This window comes from Nicotiana tabacum, chromosome 7 (genome assembly GCF_000715075.1).
Source record: "Nicotiana tabacum cultivar K326 chromosome 7, ASM71507v2, whole genome shotgun sequence".
In the NCBI taxonomy this organism is placed as follows: domain Eukaryota; kingdom Viridiplantae; phylum Streptophyta; class Magnoliopsida; order Solanales; family Solanaceae; genus Nicotiana; species Nicotiana tabacum.
This window is the reverse complement of record NC_134086.1, coordinates 105,497,478-105,519,374: the sequence shown is the minus strand read 5'-3', so window position 1 is coordinate 105,519,374 and position 21,897 is coordinate 105,497,478. Positions and strand designations below refer to the sequence as shown.

At 37.5% G+C, this 21,897-nt stretch overlaps 2 protein-coding genes across 2 annotated transcripts in view; one reads left to right on the top strand and one right to left on the bottom strand.

Annotated features, from left to right (window-relative positions):
- Positions 1-2,124, bottom strand: part of LOC142162210 (uncharacterized) — a 41,395-nt gene extending 39,271 nt beyond the window's left edge. Inside the window, exons 1-2 of the mRNA XM_075218532.1 lie at positions 1,959-2,124; positions 1,513-1,855 (exon numbers count right to left, since the gene is read on the bottom strand). Coding sequence (XP_075074633.1) covers positions 1,513-1,855; positions 1,959-2,124 — 509 coding nt within the window. The remainder of the gene's footprint in view (positions 1-1,512; positions 1,856-1,958) is intronic.
- A 15,897-nt stretch (positions 2,125-18,021) lies between these two features.
- LOC107783653 (7-deoxyloganetin glucosyltransferase-like) lies at positions 18,022-21,897 on the top strand. Its single transcript, XM_016604657.2, has 3 exons — positions 18,022-18,590; positions 19,293-20,001; positions 21,628-21,897. Exons 1-3 carry the CDS (start codon positions 18,083-18,085, stop codon positions 21,845-21,847), a joined length of 1,437 nt encoding a protein of 478 aa, XP_016460143.1. The 5' UTR covers positions 18,022-18,082; the 3' UTR covers positions 21,848-21,897.

Here is a 21,897-nt window from a genome sequence, read left to right as displayed (position 1 = left end):
ATTATAACATCTGCCCAGTTTCACTTTTGGGGGAATTTGAATTTTTGTTTTGGTATGACTAAAACCAAGAGAGAGGCTGCCTACGTATCCTTTTGGAATCAAGTCGAACATAGTTCAAGGAACTTTGTTTTAATTTTCTTTTGTTTTTGTTTTTCTTTTCATTTTTTGTTTTTTCTTCTTTTTTTCATTTTTCTCTCCTTCTTTTTTTCATAAAACTTTCAGGTTCCAAAGAGGGTAATCAAAAAAAGGGAACCAGCTCAACGAGTTTGCAAAGGGTTGGTAGTGTTTGGATAGCAAAAAAGAAAGAATTCTTCATTCCAATCGGAGCGTGTTAAAGATGTGAAAAAGGGTCAAATGTAATACCTTTTAACCGCATCTGCATTGGCAATTGTCTCAGGGCCATTTCCTTAGATGTCTCCCAAATACAATGCTCCCTTTGGTAACACTCTTCTTATAATATACAGACATTTCCAATTTAGAACATATTTTCCTTTGGCTTCTTCATGATGCGGGAGAATATGTCTCAGAACAAGTTGCCCCACTCTGAATGTTCTGGGTAACACTTCCTTGTTGTAGGCACGGGCCATTCTTTGTTGGTACAACTACCCGTGGTAGGTATTAACAATGATTCACAGCAAGGGAATCTCAACTTTTGTAGGTATTACGGATTCAGTACCGTAACTCAATAAGTAGGGCACAACCCCAACTGATGTGTGCACGGTTGTGCGATATCCCAATAATGCAAATGGCAACTTTTCGTGCCACTGTCTAGAACCTTGAATCATTTCCCTGAGTATCTTCTTGATATTCTTATTTGTAGCTTCAACAATGCCGTTAGCTTTAGGCCGATAAGGGTTAGAATTACGATGAATAATTTTAAATTGTTCGCATATCTCCCTCATCAAGTGGTTGTTTAGATTTGCAACATTGTCTGTAAGGATAGTTTTAGGAATACCAAAAGCGACAAATGATGTTGGAATGCACGAAGTCCACCACTGCTTTCTTGTTGACGCCTTTGAAAGTGACTGCTTCGAGCCACTTTGTGAAATAATCAATGGCAACCAAGATGAATCTGTGCCCATTTGAAGCTTTTGGCTTGATCGGCCCAATAACATCCATACCCCAGGCAACGAACGGCCAATGTGCTGACATAGGATATAACTCTGAAGACGATGCATGAATCAGGTCACCGTGTATCTACCACTGATGGCATTTCGGACGAAGCTGAAACAATCCTTTTCCATGGTCGTCCAGTAATAACCTGCTTGGGGGATTTTCTTTGCAAGGACATACCCGTTTAGGTGAGGCCCACGTACTCCCAAATGCGCTTCATTCATGATCTGTTCAGCTTTTTGGGAATCTACGCACCTCAAAAGATTCAGAGTGCTTTTGTATAGGACCTCTCCACTCAAAAAGAAACTGCTTGCAAGCCTCTTGATGGTTCTCTTTTGATCTCCACTGGCCTACTCGGAATATTCTTTTATTTTCAAAAACCTTTTAATATCATGATACCATGGCTGAACATTTGGCTCCATTTCAATTGTGTTACAATAACCATGCCTTTCTCGAATTTGGATTTCCCACGGGTCAATATGGATATTACTCGGGTACGACAACATTAAGGATAAAGTAGCAAGTGCACCAACTAGCTCATTATGGAATTGCGGAATATGCCTAAAATCAATGGACTTGAACCGTTTGCTGAGATCTTCCACATGTTGACTATACAGAATGAGTTTGATGTCTCGAGTTTCCCATTCACCCTGGGATTGCTTAATGATCAAATCAGAATCGCCCATGATTAATAATTCCTCTATATCTAGATCAACTGCCATATTCATGCCCATAATGCAGGCTTCATACTCAGCAGTGTTATTTATACAGAAGAAATGAAGCCGAGCTGTGGCCGGATAGTGCTGACTTGTAGGAGAAATCAGGATGGCTCCAATCCCTGTTACCTTTTGCATTTACAGCTCCATCAAAGAACATTTTCCAAGCATTGGTGTTCTCTGGAATTACTTCAATGGAATTTACTTCCTCATCCGGAAAGTAAGTGCTTAGGGGTTGATATTCATCATCGACCAGGTTCTCAGCTAGATGATCCGCTAAGGCTTGGGCTTTCATCGTTGTGCAAGTGACATAGGCAATGTCAAACTCGGTAAGCAGGATCTGCCATTTTGCTAATCTTCCGGTGGGCATTGGCTTCTGAAATATGTACTTCAAAGGATCCATCATGGTTATGAGATATTTTGTACAAGCCAGCAAATAATATCTGAGCTTCTGGGCGACCCAAGTTAGGGCGCAACAAGTTCTTTCCAATAATGTGTACTTGGCTTCATAACTAGTGAACTTCTTGCTCAGATAACATATGGCTTGCTCTCTCTTCCCGGTCACATCGTGTTTCCCCAGGACCCAGCCAAAAGAATTTTCCAGGACTGTCAGGTACAAGAACAAAGGTCTTCCTAGCTCGGGTGGAACCAAAATTGGCGGATTTGATAAATATTCTTTGATTTTGTCAAAAGCTTCCTGACACTCATCTGTCCATTTGATTGCTGCGTGTTTCTTTAGCAGTTTGAATATAGGCTCACAAGTGGTGGTAAGCTGAGGAATAAATCTTCTAATGTAATTCAATCTCCCTAGCAGACTCATGAACTCTTTCTTGGTTTTCGGAGGTGGAAAATCTCGAATAGACTTTATCTTTGTTGGATCTAACTTGATACCCCTCTGACTGACTATAAGCCCCAAAATTTTCCTAGACGGAACTCTAAATGCACATTTAACTGGATTCAATTTCAAATCATACCTGCACAGACGCTCAAAAAGCATCCTTAAATCTCACACATGGTCTTCCGACATTCTGGATTTAATGATTACATCATCCACATACACCTCAATTTCTTGGTGAATCGTGTCATGGAAGATGACAGTCATAACTCTCGTGTAGGTTGCCTCGACGTTTTTCAGACCAAATAGCATGACCCTGCAACAGTAAGTGCCCCAAGGCATGGTGAAAGCCGTCTTTTCTGCGTCTTCTTCATCCATTAGAACCTGGTGATACCCAGCATAACAATCCACGAATGACTATATCTTATGTTTGGCACAATTGTCAACAAGAATGTGGATGTTGGCAATGGAAAGTTATCCTAGGGGCTTGCTTTATTCAAATCCCGGTAATCAATGCACACTCGGGTTTTCCATCTTTCTTCGGCACTAGAATCACATTATCCAACCAAGTGGTGTATCGAACCACTCGAAGTACACCAGCTTTCAATTGTTTCGTAACTTCTTATTTGATCTTATCACTGATGTCCGTTTTGAATTTTTTTTTGCTTCTATTGAACGGGCGGATAGGTAGGCAGTTTATGTACCACCAAATCAACACTCAGCCCTTGTATATCATCATAAGACTATGCAAACACGTCTTTGAATTCAAATAAAAGTTTGATCAAATCATCCCTAGTTCTTTCATCAACGCGAATGCTTATCATTATTTCCTGGACCTCTTCTAGACTACCCAAATTAAATGGCTTGGCTTCATTTAAGTTTGGCTTAGGCTTGTTCTCAAATTGTTCCGATTCTCGATTTATTTCCCTAAAAGCCTCATTTTCATCATATTCTGATTCTTGATTCATTATTTCAAAGTTAGACAGCATTTTAGGATCTCGGAATGAAGTCCACAAGCATGTCATGTTATTTAAGTCCTCATTATTAGAACTGAAAAGAAAAAGATAAGAAAAATAGCAAAAAATAAGAATAAAGAAAAGAGACATCACGGACGATGAAATATTGATTTCATTTCATTGAATTGAAGATATGAGGGCTTACATCAAAATTAAAAGATAATAAAGTAAATACATTCGAGTTACACCCTAGAATAACTCGTAATGTATATGAGATGGCAAGACTAGACTACCGGGACTCCCGTTTGACAGGGAATGGTGTAGCTTTCCAATTCTGGAGCTTGGCATCCAGTCCCATATACTGCACCTCGGCATTGCTTGTGCCTTCCCATGGCTGGACCATGTGAGACTCATACAACATTTATTTCAGGGCTTCACAAATATCATCAATTTCTTCGGCCGTGAAGGCCTCCATTTCTTCTTCCACATATTTTACAAATGATTTGTTGAGATGTGGAATGGGCTGGGGAAGGATCCTCCCTTTTTCATTGCGCTCATCGGCCCATTTTCTATTGGCCCTATAGCTCTGAAACCCGCGCCGAAAAACTTCTCATTGGAAATTGAAATAATACGCTCAGTGATGCCCTACAGAGATACCCTGAGCCCATTTTTGGGCTTGTACCAATGTCTAATCATTTGAGTGGTGACCATGACTGAGGCATTATGTCACGACCCAAACTAATTTTCCGCGACGGGTGCCTGATTCCTACCTGTCAAACACCTCTAAGCATGTGTTTAAGATATGAACCTGAATAACATTTGTTGCATTACGAAAATAACATACATGAAGGAAACCTGCCATCAAGGCATATGTACGTATACATACAGAATACAGTGGGCGAGCCGACAAGGCTGCTATAGACAACTATACATCCAAAACTGAAAGCCGACAAGGCCATATACAACCCAACTAGACACACTGTCTACAGACCTCTAATAGAAATATAACTGTACAAAGACAGGACTGAGCCACGTCATACGATATATATATATATATATATATATATATATATATATATATATATATATATATATATATATATCTACAAACATATTGTACCAAAATCAAAAGTAGCTCCGGATCAAGTGGAGCACGCCAACTCTCGTTGATCAAAGATCCTAAGAAGGGGGACCGTCAACTTGCTTACTTGCACCTGCGAGCATGAAACATAGGACCCGTGAAATAGGGTGTCAGTACGAAAAATGTACTGAGTATGTAAGGCATGAAAATTAGTACGTAAAAGACATAGATGAAATATGGAATATAGAAACACGTCTTTAAATCTGAATAACTTTGTAAATTCTAAAACATTTATAATGTCATGCACGTGCATATAAATATTGTGTCATGCATAGGTATGGGTGTACATTATATCATCAAGCCACTGAGGGCATCCCATCATATCGTCTTGGCCACTGTGGCAACATCATCAACATACCCAGCTGATCAGGTGGTGGTATGTATATAACGCCATACCCTTTTCCCGTATCCCATATACATATATTTACATATATACGCGTATATAACACCATTTGGTCATGGGTCAATGCACATGTATAAATGGGTGAAATGCATGAAAATACGTAAAAATCTCAATATTTCTTCCGGATAAACTTTTTCAATTGCGTATTATTTTGAGACCCATTTACAGAAGATAATAATAATTCTCATGGGGAATCAAGAATATAGACACCCCTAGTATCTCTATGAATAGAGTAATTTATGGAAATTGTGCGTTTGCTCATTTCTTCAATATAATTTGGACCATACCAAAAGAAAGAAGGGATGACCTAAACATACCTGGAGTAGAAAAAAATCCATATAATATTCCGTTGGAAACCTTCGTGGATTGAACTTAGAACCCAAAAGTCAGATTAAGCTTCTGCGTTTTGAAAATTGATGAGCAAAATCTTATTTTGATTCTTTGAAATTCAAGCAAAATTGCTTCTGATGAAGCTTTGTTTTTGAAACGAAATGCTTCTGCTTCAACGTTTTTGGTTTTAAACCATAGATAAATTGTATTTTGGATATTTTACAAGGAATTGATACCAAGTCTCATGGATAAGGTTTACAAGTCTTATTAAGACTTAAACTTAAGTCATGACTTGGTTATATCCCATAAGTAGCCATCTGACAAAAGTGACCAAGAGTCATTTTTTGCCATTGTGGCTTTATGCCACGTGGGGGATATAATTTATAAATTTTGTTTATCCACTTATTAGTTAACTGGGTAATGTCCTATTATCCGGTAATTAATTAATTACCCGTATAATGTAAAAATTTCCATAAATTATTTAAAATTTTACTTATTTTTAATATACTATATATATATATACTCTATACATTATACTATCGTGGTCATATGGTACCTTCATGGTACTAGTTCATAATCATCGGGTATTATCGCCTCGACCCGTATTTTATTCCAAATTGGTCACTTTCAATGAAACTCGTTTTCTTTAATTTGTGTACCCTTTTATCCTTCATAACACTTATTTATTGCTTGTTATAAATAACATAAATGCATTAATGTCTAGATGATCTCATGCCCGAGTCTACGTCAATTAACCGAAGACGAAACGTTTTTTTAACGTACAAAAACGCGAGATGTTACACATTAGACAAGCAAGGTTGAGGTAATGGGGCCCCTTCTTCACATTGATCGGCGACCACAATTTCAAAAGCTAGGTATACAATATACTCATTGCCTTCCCTAGCCTCCAGGCATAGGACTGAAGGGCCCCGGTAGTTGGATTGCTCGTCCTCTTCATGGACAACAATTTCTTGATAATCATATTCAAATTTGATCATTTGGTGGAGAGTGAAGAGGACAGTTCCTGCGACATGAATTCATGGTCTTCCCAAGAGGAAATTGTATGAGGTGTCCATGTCCAAATCAGATAGTCAAAATCAGATCGATTTCTCCTATTGTGTCTCTCTTAAACCCATCAAAATTCCCCACACAAACATGGTTAGCTCGTATTATTTCCGTTCCAATCTCCATTCTATGGAGTGTTGAGAGAGGTCAAATATCAACCCTGGGAACCACTCTCTAGCATCACTCTCTTCACATAATATCCCTCACATTTGACAGTCAGGTAAAAAGGGCTACATTTGACAGTCAGGTAAAAAGGGCTTTGTTGTGGGCGGCTCCCTCTAGGGGGAAATCATAGCGATTGAAAGAAATCCTATTGACCTCAAAATTTCCAATTGTTCAACTGAAGTGTCAACTAGGATACATGCCTCATTCAGTGTTTTAAGGGGCACTTTCTGGTGTTCATTCAAACTCAGCAACAAAGATAAGAGTGAGACCTAGGAAGGAGTCTTCCAGAGTTGGTCGACTATTGTATATTCTGAAGTTTTTATCTTTCTGAAGAACTCTTCTGCTTCCTTGCTGCTTACAAGCTTCTTGGATGGCAACCGTTTATCCCTGTTCAGTTTGGATTTCTTTAACTCTTCTGGGTTGTGGTATTTCCAGGACTGATTCATTTCATTCACTTCTCCCATGACCTCTTTCCCCTTGTAAGTAACCACCATTCTGTTGTAATTCCAGGGAACTGCGGTGGGATTTCTTATAGGGCTCTGTGGTTCACAACTGATAACCACAAGCTCAGTAAGCCTTGGTCGAATTATCGGCCCTCGCGCCATATAGATCCCTTTCGATGCATACAATCTCGGCACATTCAGCGTAGCCTTCCTTTGCTCGATTTCTTGGGAGTGTTCAAGATGAGCTGTTTTTTTCTTGGGGCCTTAGGAACATAGAGAATCACATTCTTAGCAGGCGTGCTGTCCCAATCTTTATATCTACAGCTTGAGGAACCAGAGTGATTTTCTTCTCAGTTTTGGATTGTTTCACTGCCGCTTTGGGTCTTGCCTCTGAATCGGCGATGGAAATGATGGATTTCAATGATGGATTAAATTCCTTGTCATCACAAATCATTCTAATGACCAGCCCATTGTTGTAAGCCGGTAATGGTTTGTTGGTCACATTAGGTACTTCCTTGTCCCTCAATACAACTCTTTTTTGTTCTATCAAGATTTTAATCGCCCTTTTGAGGGTCCAACAGTCTTCTGTGTCATGACCCTCTACTCACGAATGGTAAGAACACCTGGTACTGACTCGATATGATGGGGATTCAGGATTTTGCCGATTGGGGTACTGGTTGCCACCGACCCAATTGGATCAACTTCTGAAGCAAGCTAGAGTAAGATTCACCAATAGGGGTGAAATTGTTTCCCCTGGGAGGCTCATAAAGGAGTGTATTATGTTGGTGGGTGTCTTGTGGTGGACGGGTTTATACGGAGCTTGGTAGGGATGGTTATTTCTGGGAGGTAGATCTCGGGCTTGGTTGTACTGCTGTTGTGCCCGTGTATAGGGTTGGGCATTCATCACCGCATAGTGAGGAAGTGCCACGACATAGGCTGCATATTGGTATGGATAGTAGTGTTGCTGGGTTCTTGGCGGCATGTAAGAGTGATCACATGATCGGCGGGGCCCTCTTGAACCCGAAACCATCATGGCTCTATTGTCCCTCATTTTATGACTAGCTAAATCCCCATGAGCTGTTCTGGATCTCTTGGGGTAGCTTTCAAAGCAGATTGACTCAATATCCAGCCAGTTTTCAGACTGTTCTTTATCATTTCCTTGATTTTGCAAATGGTTTGCCCATAACGGACATCATATTCTGAAAATAATCGACCTCTTGGGCCTGTAAGAAAACTGTAACCATTTATGTCTCGTCCATGGGCAGTTTTACTCTAGCGGCCTGCTCGCTCCATTTGATAGCATACCCGCGGAAACTTTCTGTGGTTTTCTTCTTCAATTTAGAAAAGGAGTTTCTTTCTGGAGTTATGTCGACGTTATACTGGAACTGTCGGACAAAATCATAGGCTAAATTATCCCATATGTGCTAGTAGGAGATTTCCTGATCCATATACCATTCCGAGGCAATTCTTGTTAGGCTTTCCCTAAAATAAGCCATCAACAAATCTTCTTTCCAACCAGCCCCTCGCAGCTGGTTGCAGTACCTCTCAAGGTCAGCAATTGGGTCTCTATGCCCATCATACTTCTAGAACTTCGGAATTTTGAAGCTGACTGGTAGATGGACATTTAGGACATGCACAAGTCTGAATAGGAAACTCTTTTTTGGCCACTCAAGCCTTGCATGTTTTTTAAGCTTTGTTCCAAGCTTCTCATCTTCCGAGCCATTTCTTCTTGCTTGGGGTTCCTAACTGCTCTTTCCTGTTTCATTGGGGACTCATATTGTGGATGCTAAGCGTATGAATCTGGAGTAACATGAGTTATGTCTGGCTAAAATTGTGGGGCCTGGAAGGTGAAGGTTGTAGGTTCAAAATATGGCATGGGTACGGTTGGTTGTGCCATGGTAAAGACTGGTGGTGTGGTGAAAAATGTTGAAGGTACCCCTGAAAATGGTGTCGAAGGGCAGATCTCAGAAGGCATACCGTTAAAGTTGGATGATATGGCAGGGTATCCAAACGGAACAAATGGGTTGGACATGGGGATGGGGATGTTGGTGGTTTCGCCCGTCCTGGGGATTAACTCGGGAAATCCAAGGACTGTACTTGATGGTTCTCTACCATTGGATCAGGCATTCCACATTTCCAACATACGGAGATGTAACCTCTTGTTTTCTTCGATGGTGGCCGATTCAGGTTGTGACATGACCGGTGCAGCATTATCCTCAGGATCAATGATGCGGAGACTACCTTCTAAAGACATTGGGACTTTTCCTTTTGATCTGTTAAAGTAGGGGTGAGAAGCCAGATTATCGTCAAAACTAACACCTGAACAAAACCTGTCTAATTTGCACGCACAACTCCCTTGTCAGTTTTGAGACATTTAATAGATAAGGAATCGTATATTGGGGATGCAATGCACTTGAATAGTTAAATGTTTCTAAAATGTCTTTGCAACGGATGCGTGTTTCATCCTGGCTTTTGCTATCTCTTTTCTCATTCTGTAGCTCTTTTTTCATCATTTTTTCATATATTGATTTCTTTTCTTTCTCTTTTTGTTGTTTTTCGCTCTTTGTTTTTCTCTGTTATTTTGTCACTCTTTTATTTCATTTTCAATCTTATCTCTTTTTTACTCAGTTTAATTAATGGCAATGATCGAATCCGATGAGGATTACCTACGTATCATGATGTCACATGAATCATACCATTACATAGTTTAGGGAAATAAATGCAAAATGAAAGTAAGAAAATTTTTTTGGGTTTTCAATATTTCATTAATAAATTTTTTTTGGTTTTATCCTGTTACAAGGACTCGAAGATATTGATGACTAAAAAAAAGGAAACATATAGACTCAATTCAAAACAACAAACAGACTCAACATGGACGAAAAGACAAAAAAGCTCGAGAAAAAGTAAAATACAGACTCAAAAGCCGGAAAAAATCAAGAATACATAAGGGCCTCAAATGCTATTCTGGGGCCCGCGGGACATCAGTTGGTCTCGACGCGGGCTTGCGTGCAATCTCTTCCTGGAGGAGCTCTTGATCGGCCACTACCTAGAGAGCGAAGGATAGCATTGAAGCAAAAAATATAGATCCAGTAATACCCTCACATTCATTGCACTTCATTGCGGCGTAATTGGCTATTTCTTTGATTCTCATTCTAATGGCACCCTTTTCTTGGAGCAAGCGTCCAATTTGTTGTGCACAGGATTCCAACACCTACATAGATGTGTTGTTTGGGTCTTGCAACTTCTGCACGTTCTCTTCTAAATTGGTATATCAGTGCATAACAATGTTCTCTTTCTGTTTTGAAATCCTTTTTCTGCTGAACCATTTCATTTTTTAGGGTGGCCAGCTTTTCCCTAAAAATCGTGACTCCTCTATCATATCTTTGTTTTAATTGGTGGGCTGACCTTGCCTATTCTTCTGCACCTTTTGCCAACTGTGCTCAAGCTTTTGCCAAGTCTTCCTCGGTATTTGCCAGATCAGCCGCGTAATCATGCACTTTTCGCCTCAAATTGCTTATGATTCTTTCATCCCTCTCACTTCTTATTGGCGTTTAGGATACTAATTGCATTTTTCAGATCTGAGCTCGGAGGGCTTCATTTTTCCGGGCCAACCTTTTCTTTTCTCCTTCATCCTCAGCGGCTTGCAACCCACTATTAAATTGGATGGTTCTGACTTGATCCTCTAGTTTGTTTATGGTGGCCCGGTATTTCTTCTCTTTTGCTAACCAAACCCACTATTCTTGTGTTGCGTCAACAAACTCTTGGATATAAGGACTTTTAATCGGCCTTCCAGATGCATTATTTGTTGTGACTCTCTTTCGATACCAAGCAACATAACCAGGTAGGACCTCTCCATTAGACAAATCACATACTCGGGTGTTTGCCCCTAAATACTGGCATTCACTTCGAATTTGGCGAATCTCTTCTTCAGGAAATTGGGCATCGGAGCGGATTTCAACCACATGAGTGCTAAGATCTTCATCTTAGGGAACTGTCTGGCATATTCCAAGTTATCTCAAAACCCAGTACGGGGCATACGGCTGGATTCTTTGGAGACACATTAGAAGGAAGTAGGGACCAGTGGCAGGCATATAAATAATATCATCAACAGGGAGCCAACCTAATGTCCACTCTATCTGATCTGTGGTTATAGAACGAAGGCGGATGATTCAATCTTTGACCCCTTCTGGCATTTCGAATCCAGTCACTCGTGTACCAAACTCTTCAATGCAGTTTTTCCCAGTAGAACCGTAATTTATGTATCGGGAATGGTGACAAAGGTGCTCGATCATCCATATTTGTAATAATAAATTGCACCCCTCGAAAAACCTGACTCCGACCTTACAGAATGTGAGAGCTCAGTATCTTATATGATCATGGGTGCGAGGGTACTCTTGTCCTGAGTATTCAGAACATGGAAAACTTCTGCTACACGTAAATCAATGTGCATGTCCATCCTCAGAAACACCAAAAGGCCTAAAAATGCCACCATGAAAGCAAAGCATCTATGCGTCTCCCACTTTGACCGGTTTCGTTTACTACAGAGTCCAATTTCTGGGTCTTCGAATCCCCTTAAACGCCCGTACCGCTGGTATAGAAAGTGAAAAATGCAAGCTCCACTGGCTAGACTCTCTGCCTTGATCTGTTTACTTATTTTCAGTAAGTCTAGAAACTTGTAGAGAGTAACAGTTTTTGGAAATACCAGGTACTTGTGTCTTAATCGCTCCGTACTCCCAGCATAACCTGTCATTTCTTCTAAAGTAGGTGTAAGCTCAAAATCCGAGAAGTGCAAAACATTCTGAGTGTGGTCCCAGAATGACACAAGTGCCTCTATTAGATCACTTCTATGTCGAATCTTTAATAGTCCAGTGAGTGCCCCCAAGTATTGATTGACCATGTCTCGTCCTTGTTTTCCCAAATCTTCACACGACATGTGGAGTGCTAGTGGAATCTGATCCATAACTTCACCGGTAAATTCTGAACAATGCTCATTCTGCACATTTTAAAATTAGGGTGACTGGGTTAAAACATGTGAATTTTGTTTAAAACTGACCATGAAAAGATTATTTTTACAAAATCCAACTTAAAAGAAATCGCGGCTATTTTTGCAAATACGGACCTTCACTTCGAAAGGGAAGATTTTAGGGCTGTATTTTCTACGTGGCCTAAAAAAATTTTAAAAAAGGACCATAGATGGCTATTCTTGCAAAAACAGCCTTCCAGCGTCCCGTCGGGATATTTCTGGCTATTTAGATAAAACGGCATCACCTGACTTAATTTATGACAAAATGGAAGCATTTCATATTTTTTGGTTATTTTTGCAAAAGCGGGGTTGAACCTGATGAAGGTTGCCTATTTATCTCACATCCGATAAGAATCAAACCCGCGTAGTTCTATAAGTTTTGACACAACAAGAAAATATGACTTATTTTGAAATGACCTTTTATTTTTTATTTTTCGGTAAAGTTTTGGGATATTTCAAACATTGGGATTTTCAAAACCGGGTGAATTTTCTCTCCTACCTTACTCTTGGTTTTTCTTGATTTTCTTTCTCTATTCTAGAAGCTAGTCAACATGCAAGTCAAAACAAATAAATGCATTAGTAAAACGTAACATGCATCAGGATGGCCTTTTAATTTGGGTGCAGCTGTCCTAGACGAACCCAACCCATGTGTTAAGTCCTCAAAGTCAAATGCACATGATGCAAACAAACGTACCTACTAGGGATCCAGCATGAGGTTATGTCATTCTAGGTTTGAATCCCGAGGTGTGTTGTTCTAGACCTCGCTTACGCGAGCGGACAACTCGAGCCGAGGGCAACGTACCGGGAACCAAAAGACCATCCGGCTTTATAACTGATCTGATCCTCGTTCTAAATTAGGGTACGACACTAACAGAAAAGAAGTCACGCCAGCGTGCACTTCCCAAAAGATTTAGAAGACTCAGAGCGAAGAAGCAGTTCGTAACAGTTTTATATACAATTCAAGCTATATCAAAGCAGTAAAAAGCGTCATTTAGCACATTAGGCTCAAATACGTAAAATATTAGATAATAAACAAAAACCAAGTATAATAGTTATTCTATGCTCGAATTTTGAACCCTGAACCAGAGATTCTGGCTTCGATCCCCAACAGAGTCGCCAAAGTTGTCACACCTCTTTTTCTGAGGAATAGGGAATTTTTCCAATTAAAGTGACATTATTCAAAATGAAATTATTTATTTAATTAGTGTTGCCACTTGGAATAATTATTATGATATTCAAGGTCACCGATTTATTTTAAAATCTCAAATTTGAGAAAATTGGCTCTATTTTATGGTCCGCGAACACAGATGGCCGGGTAAGGAATTCTGTTAACCCCGGAGAAGGTGTGAGGCATCCCGAGTTCTATGGTTTTAGCATGGTCGCTCAACTATTAACAACTAGCTAATTATCTGATTTATTGCATTCTTTAAACCTATTGCACATTTTTACCTTCTAACCACTTTTAATTATTTTTATTGCTTTTAGGATTTATAAAATTTGTTTAAATAAGTCGCGATGTCGCGCACTTATTGTTTTTATACAAATTGGGAATCGTGTCATGTAAGGCGAACCCGCAATTTACAACATGTTTATTATTATTATTATTATTATTATTATTATTATTATTATTATTATTATTTGAAGTTATGGTCAAGTCACATGAAACGCACACTCGAATTGGGATTATGTATTATGACTATGCCACGGGAACCGTACCTATAGTCACGATAATTTATTATTGAACGCACCTAAAGCAAACTACGATGTTTATGAGTTAATTAATTCTTGCTAAATTTGAGATTTGCATATATTTGCCCACGAGTTATGGAATGTTATTGAGGGAACTTCGACAGTCTGTAAAGCAGACATACAGGAATTCAAAAGGGCTTAAGCTTACTCGTCCTTGATCATTGGAAGTATTATATAAAAAAAAGATTTGATAAGTTATGATAATAGATCAAAGAAATTGTTGGAGGGAATTACTGTCGAAATTATCAAATCTTAAATGGAGCAGATGACCTTTAAGAGGTCGTGTGGGCCAATTTCGAGGCCTAATGATCTCTAAAATCCAAACCAACTCATCAATGCCCGCAATGGGCTAACACTGCAGGCTTGCCCATTATATGTCCAACTAGATCAAGTTAAAATTATGTTCAGACTAAATTCTCATACAAGCTATAGACATCAAAATTTTATCGGATTAAATCCATATAAAATTTGGGCAAAATCCTAAATTTAAGAAACTACATGTAGAGTCCATCGAGGTTTCTTGGAGGCTACTCTATCTGAAATACTAACTTGGAGGCTACTCTACCCGAAACCCCAGCTTGGAGGGTACTCTACCTAAAACCCTAGCTACACCTATAAAAGGGGGCCACACATACCCTTTGAAAGCATCTCGAAATTCCATAAAGATTAATGGAATATTCACAAAGAGATCAAAGACATCGAATATTGTTTTTCTAAAAGTCACCGAAGTGATCAAGGTTGTTCTTCCTTTTCCTGGAAATCAAATACATCCTAAGGAAGTTCGCGTCATCCTACGTTCGAGAAATACGCTAGTTAAGCCCTCAAATCACGGAGAACGATCTAGAGAGAAGAATCAAGGGAACAAACAGAATTTATACACCCGCATCATTTTATCAATAAAATTATATTTTTCATATTTATATTGTGGTTGGAATTTATTTTTGTACCACAAATAATTTGTTGCAAACAAATTGGCACGCCCAGTGGGACCAAATCTGCCCTTCATCTCTTCTCTCACGATGAAAAGAATACGGTGTCTTCTTTGCTGGTACTTCAAGCCTCGTCTATGACGATCTTGTAAATCTACACACCGAAAAGCCTTTAAGTAGGGGGCATTTGTAGACATTAAAATTTTATCAGATTAAATCCATATAAAATTTGGGCAAAATCCTAAATTTAAGTTACTACATGTAGAGTCCATCGAGGTTTCTTGGAGGCTACTCTATTTGAAATACTAACTTGGAGGCTACTCTACTCGAAACCCTAACTTGGAGGGTACTCTACCCAAAATCCTAGCTACACCTATAAAAGGGGGCCACACATTCCCTTTTAAAGCATCTCGAAATTCCATAAAAATTAATGGAATATTCACAAAGGGATCAAAGACATCGAATATTGTCTTTCTCAAAGCCGCCGAAGTGATCAATGGTTGTTCTTCCTTTTCCTGGAAATCAAATACATTCTAAGGAAGTTCACATCATCCTACGTTCGGGAAATATGCTGGTTAAGCCCTCGAATCACGGAGAACGATCTAAAGAGAAGAATCAAGGGAACAAACAGAATTGTACCCACATTATTTTATCAATAAAATTATATTTTTTCATATTTATATTATGATTGCAATTTATTTTTGTATCACAAGTAATTTGTTGCAAAAACCAGCATTTTGCAAACTACTACTAAAACAAGATCAATCAGTACAATCCTTAAGATTTTGAAACAAAGTACAAATACAAGAGCTATACAAATAGTCAATCACTATTGAATTACACATGAACGTCGGGATAAAATTCTTTTCGTGTCCACTGATTATTCAATCACAATTCTCAACAGGGGTAATAGACATGAATATTTTCTAATACATACAGAATCATTTACACTAATAGCCAACTCAAAACAAAATACGGCTAAATCTTCAACTTAAACTTCTTTCCACCAATGACTTCAAATTCACTCCTTAACCTTGAAATTTACTGATCTGACCAACTAGTGGTTAGATCTGCAAACTACAGCCATATAATTAGTGATAATAGCTATTTGTATCCCAAAATTAACACAAATTTACATACATAACACAATAGTGAAGCTTCTATTTGAACTCGTGATGTTCTGACCAGTTAGGGATAAATTAACCGGATTTCGACGACTTCAACATGACCCAAAACTAACATCAATGGATTGCTCATGTCAAGAGCAATTGACCAGCGTGAGTTGCGAGCCAAATCGAATAAAATCATTGAAGAAATCAGAAGAGGAGTAAAAACTAAGTTTTATGGGGTAAATGGGTGGGTTTTAGAGGCTAAAACTAAGAGATTGGGAGTGAGGGAAAAGTGAGGATTGCTGGGGGTGGATTTGAGGTGGTTTGTGGTGGTGTTTGGGGTGGCGCCGCTGGGGTGGACCTTGTGGCGGCTAGGGTTTGAAGGAGAGTGAGGGTGAAGAAGATGAAGGAAATGATGGAGATCATTTTTTTTGGTGGATGGGTGGGTGGGGGGGTTTAGTCTCGTTCAGACAATTAAAAGGGAAAGGGTGAGGAGTTCATGTCCGTTGGATCTGTAAGCAATCAACAGTTGTAATTAGAAGAGGGTAAAACGGGGTCGTTTTATTTTAGAGTGGGGATTAGACTGGCTCGGGCTTTGGGATGGACCGGGGAGACTTAAGGCAACTGGGCCGTTTAGAATTGGCCTAGTCCATGCCTTTTTTCCTTTCTTTTTCTTTGATTTTAAAATCCTAATCAAATTAATTAATAACCTAAATTAAATCCTAAATCAAATCTAATTTGCAGAATTAAACCTAATTTTCTATATCTAACATTTAAATAATTAATTAACTTAACACTAATGAAAGAAAATTATTAATTAAATGCTAAAAGCTAAAAACGTAAAAAAAATGACCATTATATTTTGTGAATTTCATTTAATAGTGTATTTAATTAATGTAATTAAATCCTAAATGCAATTAAGATCTAAATGTTATGCAATGAAAATTTGAATATTTTTATGATTTTAAGATATTAAATATGCACAAAAATGTAACTAAATGCAAACAAACAATTTAAAAGGAATTCCTAAAATTCTACATAAATAAAAAATAATTAGAAAATTATTTTTATGAATTTTGTAGGAGTATTCTTGTAGGGCAAAAATTACGTGCTCACAGTTAAAACTAACAAGGCATTTAATTTTTTCCTTTGGGCCCTTGGTGTTGTGGAAATGGCTTAAGTGACCAAGTAATTAACACCCAAAAGTCACAACTTTTAAATATGTTATGCTACTCTTATTGAAACTAAATTAGTTCTAATATTTTGAGTATCAAACCACAAGGTATTGGATACCTTTCCACTCATATGATTACGATTTCTCTTGTTGGATGTTAATTTTCTAATAAACTTTATTTTTGGGTCCCAACATGATTAGTATCTTTCCACTCGTGTGAGTATATTTCTTTTATTTTTGCTTAATTTATTTTATGCTATTTCTTTTATTTTTACTTAATTTATTTTATGCTACCATAAAATAGTGGGACAAATCTTTATTATGGACATCTTGATTCATCAATTTTTTAAATAGTAAAAATATTTAGAGAGTTTTGCAAAAGTCCTATGCAAGTATCGCGTTCTAACTTTGCCATATGACGTTTTAAAAAAATATCGAAAAATTAATCAAATCGTACCAATATCGCATAGAAATCGAGATGATTGAGACGGTTCCGAAAAGTGTAATTTTGGCTATATAAAATTAAAAAAATTGAAAATAGATATGGTACAAATTTTATAAATATAACCGGCTTCACCGAATCTTTGACACCCCTGCCTCTGCCTCATATACTTTGAGGACTAAAGCAATGGATTTAGCTGCCTTGGGGTTGAGCGGCCCTGCTATTAGCGCGAGGGAAATCATTTTATAGGTAATTGTTTTCGATGATATATTTTCTAGTATTTAGTTATCAGAAATTGAAAATATTTTCTATCGAAAGAGGAAAAAAGCAAAACTCGTTTTTCTACAACTATCTTAATTCTTAATTTCATATAACTTGTTCCAAAAAAAAAGGTACAAAGAGAAACAGTGACCTATATAAATTCTACTAGACAGTTATTTAGCCAGGAAACCCAGAAAGCCACAAACTCATTAGCAGAAACATAGAAAAATGAGTTCTCTTAAAGGAAAGAAACCTCATGCTGTGTGCATACCATTTCCATCTCAAGGCCACATAAATCCTATGCTAAAAATTTCCATACTTCTTCACTCCAAAGGCTTTCACATAACATTTGTCAACTCTGAATATAATCACAAGAGATTGCTCAAATCCAGAGGCCCTTCTTCTCTTAAAGGTTTTCAAGATTTTGTCTTTGAAACAATCCCAGATGGACTTCCTCCTATTGATTCCGATACTACTCAACATATTCCTTCTCTTTGTTTCTCTACAAAGGAAACTTGTTTAGCTCCATTTAAAGAGCTTTTAATCAAGATTAACTCATCTAATGATGTTCCTAAAGTGACTTGCATAATATTTGATGGAATTATGACATTTGCTGTTTTGGTTGCTCAAGAAATTGGTGTTCCAAGTGTTAGCTTCAGAACTACAAATGCTTGCAGTTTTATGTGCAATAAACACCTACCTCTCCTCATTGAAAAAGGAATTCTGCCTCTGAAAGGTTAGAAATCTTGAAAATTTGAATCTTATCTTCTTTTCATTATGGGTTCAGGATTACAATTCTTTTAAATTAATGGGTTCTAAATTAATAATTTGTACATATCTATTGATTTTTTTTAATACAAATACAATATTTGAACAAAAGTTACTGGGTTCAGCCGAACCCGCAACCGATATTGTGGCTCCACCCCTGACTACTTATATTAAGTCTAATATTCATCACCAGGGGCAAATTTACTGCCCAAAATATGAGGCATTGAACTCGATCTTTCCGTCAAATTAGGCATTTTATGTACATATTTTATATAATTAATCTAATATGGTCTATTGGGTTATATGCTCCAAAAAGATTGAATGCTATATTATTTATTTAGAGGAACATGGATCAATTCCTCTTAATACTTCTTTGTACTTTTTTCTTTAGTAGTACATTCATGTTCTAATATTCATTACCGTAGTTCTTTAATTGAAGTACAGCCAAAATTTCCATGTAGGTAGCTTAGCTCATCACATTTTGTTAATTATTGTCATCTTATTAATTTAGTCCAATAATCAAAGCAACAGCTTTTAAAATTCACATTAAGCGCGAGATAACCACACAAAAACAAAAACAAAAAGAAAAATCCTTTTGTACAATAAGTTGTCCAAGTTCATCTTCTTGTAATATATATTTATGTAATTCGTTCTCCTTGTTGTTATGCAGATACAAGTGACATAACAAATGGGTATTTGGACACGGTTATAGATTGTATACCAAGTATGAAAAATCTTCGTCTTAGGGAATTTCCAAGCCAAATCAGAACCACAGATATAAATGACAAATTGCTGAATTTCATAATGGGAGAAACTGAAGGAGCTTCAAAAGCATCAGCTATTATTTTTCACACTTTTGATACACTCGAAATTAATGTCTTAAGAGATTTATCCTTAATTTGTCCTCCACTTTATACTATTGGACCTCTTCATTTGCTCACTGATCAACTTCCAGAAAATAGTCTAAAATTCCTTAGAGCCAATTTATGGAAAGAGGATGAGGATTGTATCCAGTGGCTAAATTCAAAGGAGGAAAAATCAGTGGTTTATGTGAATTTTGGTAGCATAACAGTATTGACAAAAACACAACTTATGGAATTTGCATGGGGACTTGCTAATAGTAAGAAAAACTTTTTCTGGGTAATTAGATCTGATGCAGTTGTTGGTGATGATTCTGCAATGTTACCAAATTATTTTGTTGAAGAAACTAAAGAAAGAGGGATAATTTCAAGCTGGTGTTGTCAAGAACAAGTGTTGAAACATTCATCAATTGGTGCATTTTTGACTCATTGTGGGTGGAATGCAGTGATGGAAAGTATAGGAATTGGTGTTCCTATGATTTGTTGGCCATTTTTTGCTGATCAGCACATAAACTGCAGGTATATGTGCATTTTTTGTTTTTTTTTTGTTTTTATTTGTTTCAAAAGATTGTACTTCTTATATATATATATATATATATATATATATATATATATATATATTATCCTCATGGAATCTTCTCAAAGGGGAGCCTTGGAGCAACGGTAAAGTTGTCTCCGTGTGACCTATAGGTCACTGATTCAAATCGTGGAGCAGCCACTAATGCTTGCATTACGGTAGGCTGTCTACGTCATATTTTTTGGGATACGGCCCTTCCTCGAACCTTACGTGAACGCGAGATGCCTTCTGCACCGGATTGCTCTTTTAATCACATGATTTATAGTAACAACAATATCTATGACATATTTTAGACTATAATTTCATAGTCTTTCTTTCTTTTCTAAACTCTGTGTCCAATGTCGGTCACATATATAATTAGAGAGTGAGGAGTGTGTGTATATATATATCCAACGGGACGGGCCGTCCTGTCCTGTCCCACTTCATTTTAAACGGGATGAGCCAATGTTAAACGGGATACGGGATGGGACGGGACGACCATTTCGTCTCGTGTGTTCCGTCTCATTTCGTCCCATTTGTCCCGTCCCGTCCCGCCTGTCCCGTCCCATCTATCCCGCCTGTCGCGCGAGTTTCTATGGTATATTTGTGGAATTTCTGTTATATTTGGTAAGTATAAAACAAATCCAACTTATGCACCGGCCATTAATGAAATTATTGCAAAATTTAAAAAGTATTTTTTCTTTATTCCCCAAGTTTATTTAATTTCTACAATACTTAACCCATATTTAAAATTAAGAGGTGCAAAGGGACTTGTTCGTAAAATTTATCAAAATTTAGCAATTCAAGAAAATGAACAACCATTTTTGAAGATTTCCAAGCTAACATATATTTTTGTGCTAGAATCTAGATCAATGTTTGATAAATATAAATCTATGGAAATAACAGGTGGTGAAACTGCTCCTTCTACTTCTAAGTCTAGAGTAGAAGTTCTATAGGAAGATATGAATTATATAACATGTTTTGATTTCTCTATTAATGATGAACTTGATTCTTAGCATCAGAGAATCTTTTTAGCGCAACAATATTTCAAATCGGAGATCATAGAGGCCTAATTCAAACATAAATCTTCCTAGAAGGTGGCTGCGTAGATTAAGTGCTCTTCAAAAGAATTATATTTGTATATGAGATTTTAAAGTTCTATTAATAAAATAACAGGCTCTAAGCGTTGAATTTTTTTTATGAATTATCTTAGTTACTTAATACTTTGAAATTATATTAAATAAATTATAACTCTATTATAAATTTATAATTACTAGAATATTTCATTACAAGTCTATTGTTTTAATATTTTTACTTAGTTTTCTAATTTCCGTTTTAACATTTAAGTTTATTAAATAAGTCAAAAAACTAGTCATTGCAAACTTTAAAAACTTAGTCATTTTCAAAAAAACTAGACGTTTTTTATATATAAAAAAAATACTACACTTAAGGCCCGCGAACTCGTTCTGTCCCGTCCCATCCCGTTTGTTAGCGGGACGGGATGGGCCGACCGTTTCGTCCCGTTTCGTCCCGTCTCGCTTAAGAAGGGAGGAATTCAAAATAAAAGATCTCTTCATTTTCATGTGCAGGTATGTATGCTGTGAATGGGGTGTTGGCTTGGAAATTGGCAAGAATGTGAAGAGAGATGAAGTGGATAAAATTGTGAGGGAAGTTATGGATGGAGAAAAAGGTAAGAAGGTGAGGAAGAAGATGAGTGATTGGAAAAAATTGGCAGAAGAGGCTACTAGATTAGAGGGTTCATCAAGCTTGAATTTAGATAAATTAGTGAAGGATGTCCTTCTATCCTAGAATTTTGTTCATTAATAGTTATATTGCTTAACTCAAAATGAACAGAAAAA

Excerpts from the sequence above, each read along its gene's own strand:
- LOC107783653 (XM_016604657.2), top strand. The coding sequence starts at position 18,083 with ATGAGTTCTCTTAAAGGAAAGAAACCTCATGCTGTGTGCATACCATTT. Across the intron at positions 18,591-19,292 it reads AGGAATTCTGCCTCTGAAAG|ATACAAGTGACATAACAAAT; the intron begins GTTAGAAATCTT and ends GTTGTTATGCAG. Across the intron at positions 20,002-21,627 it reads GATCAGCACATAAACTGCAG|GTATGTATGCTGTGAATGGG; the intron begins GTATATGTGCAT and ends TTTCATGTGCAG.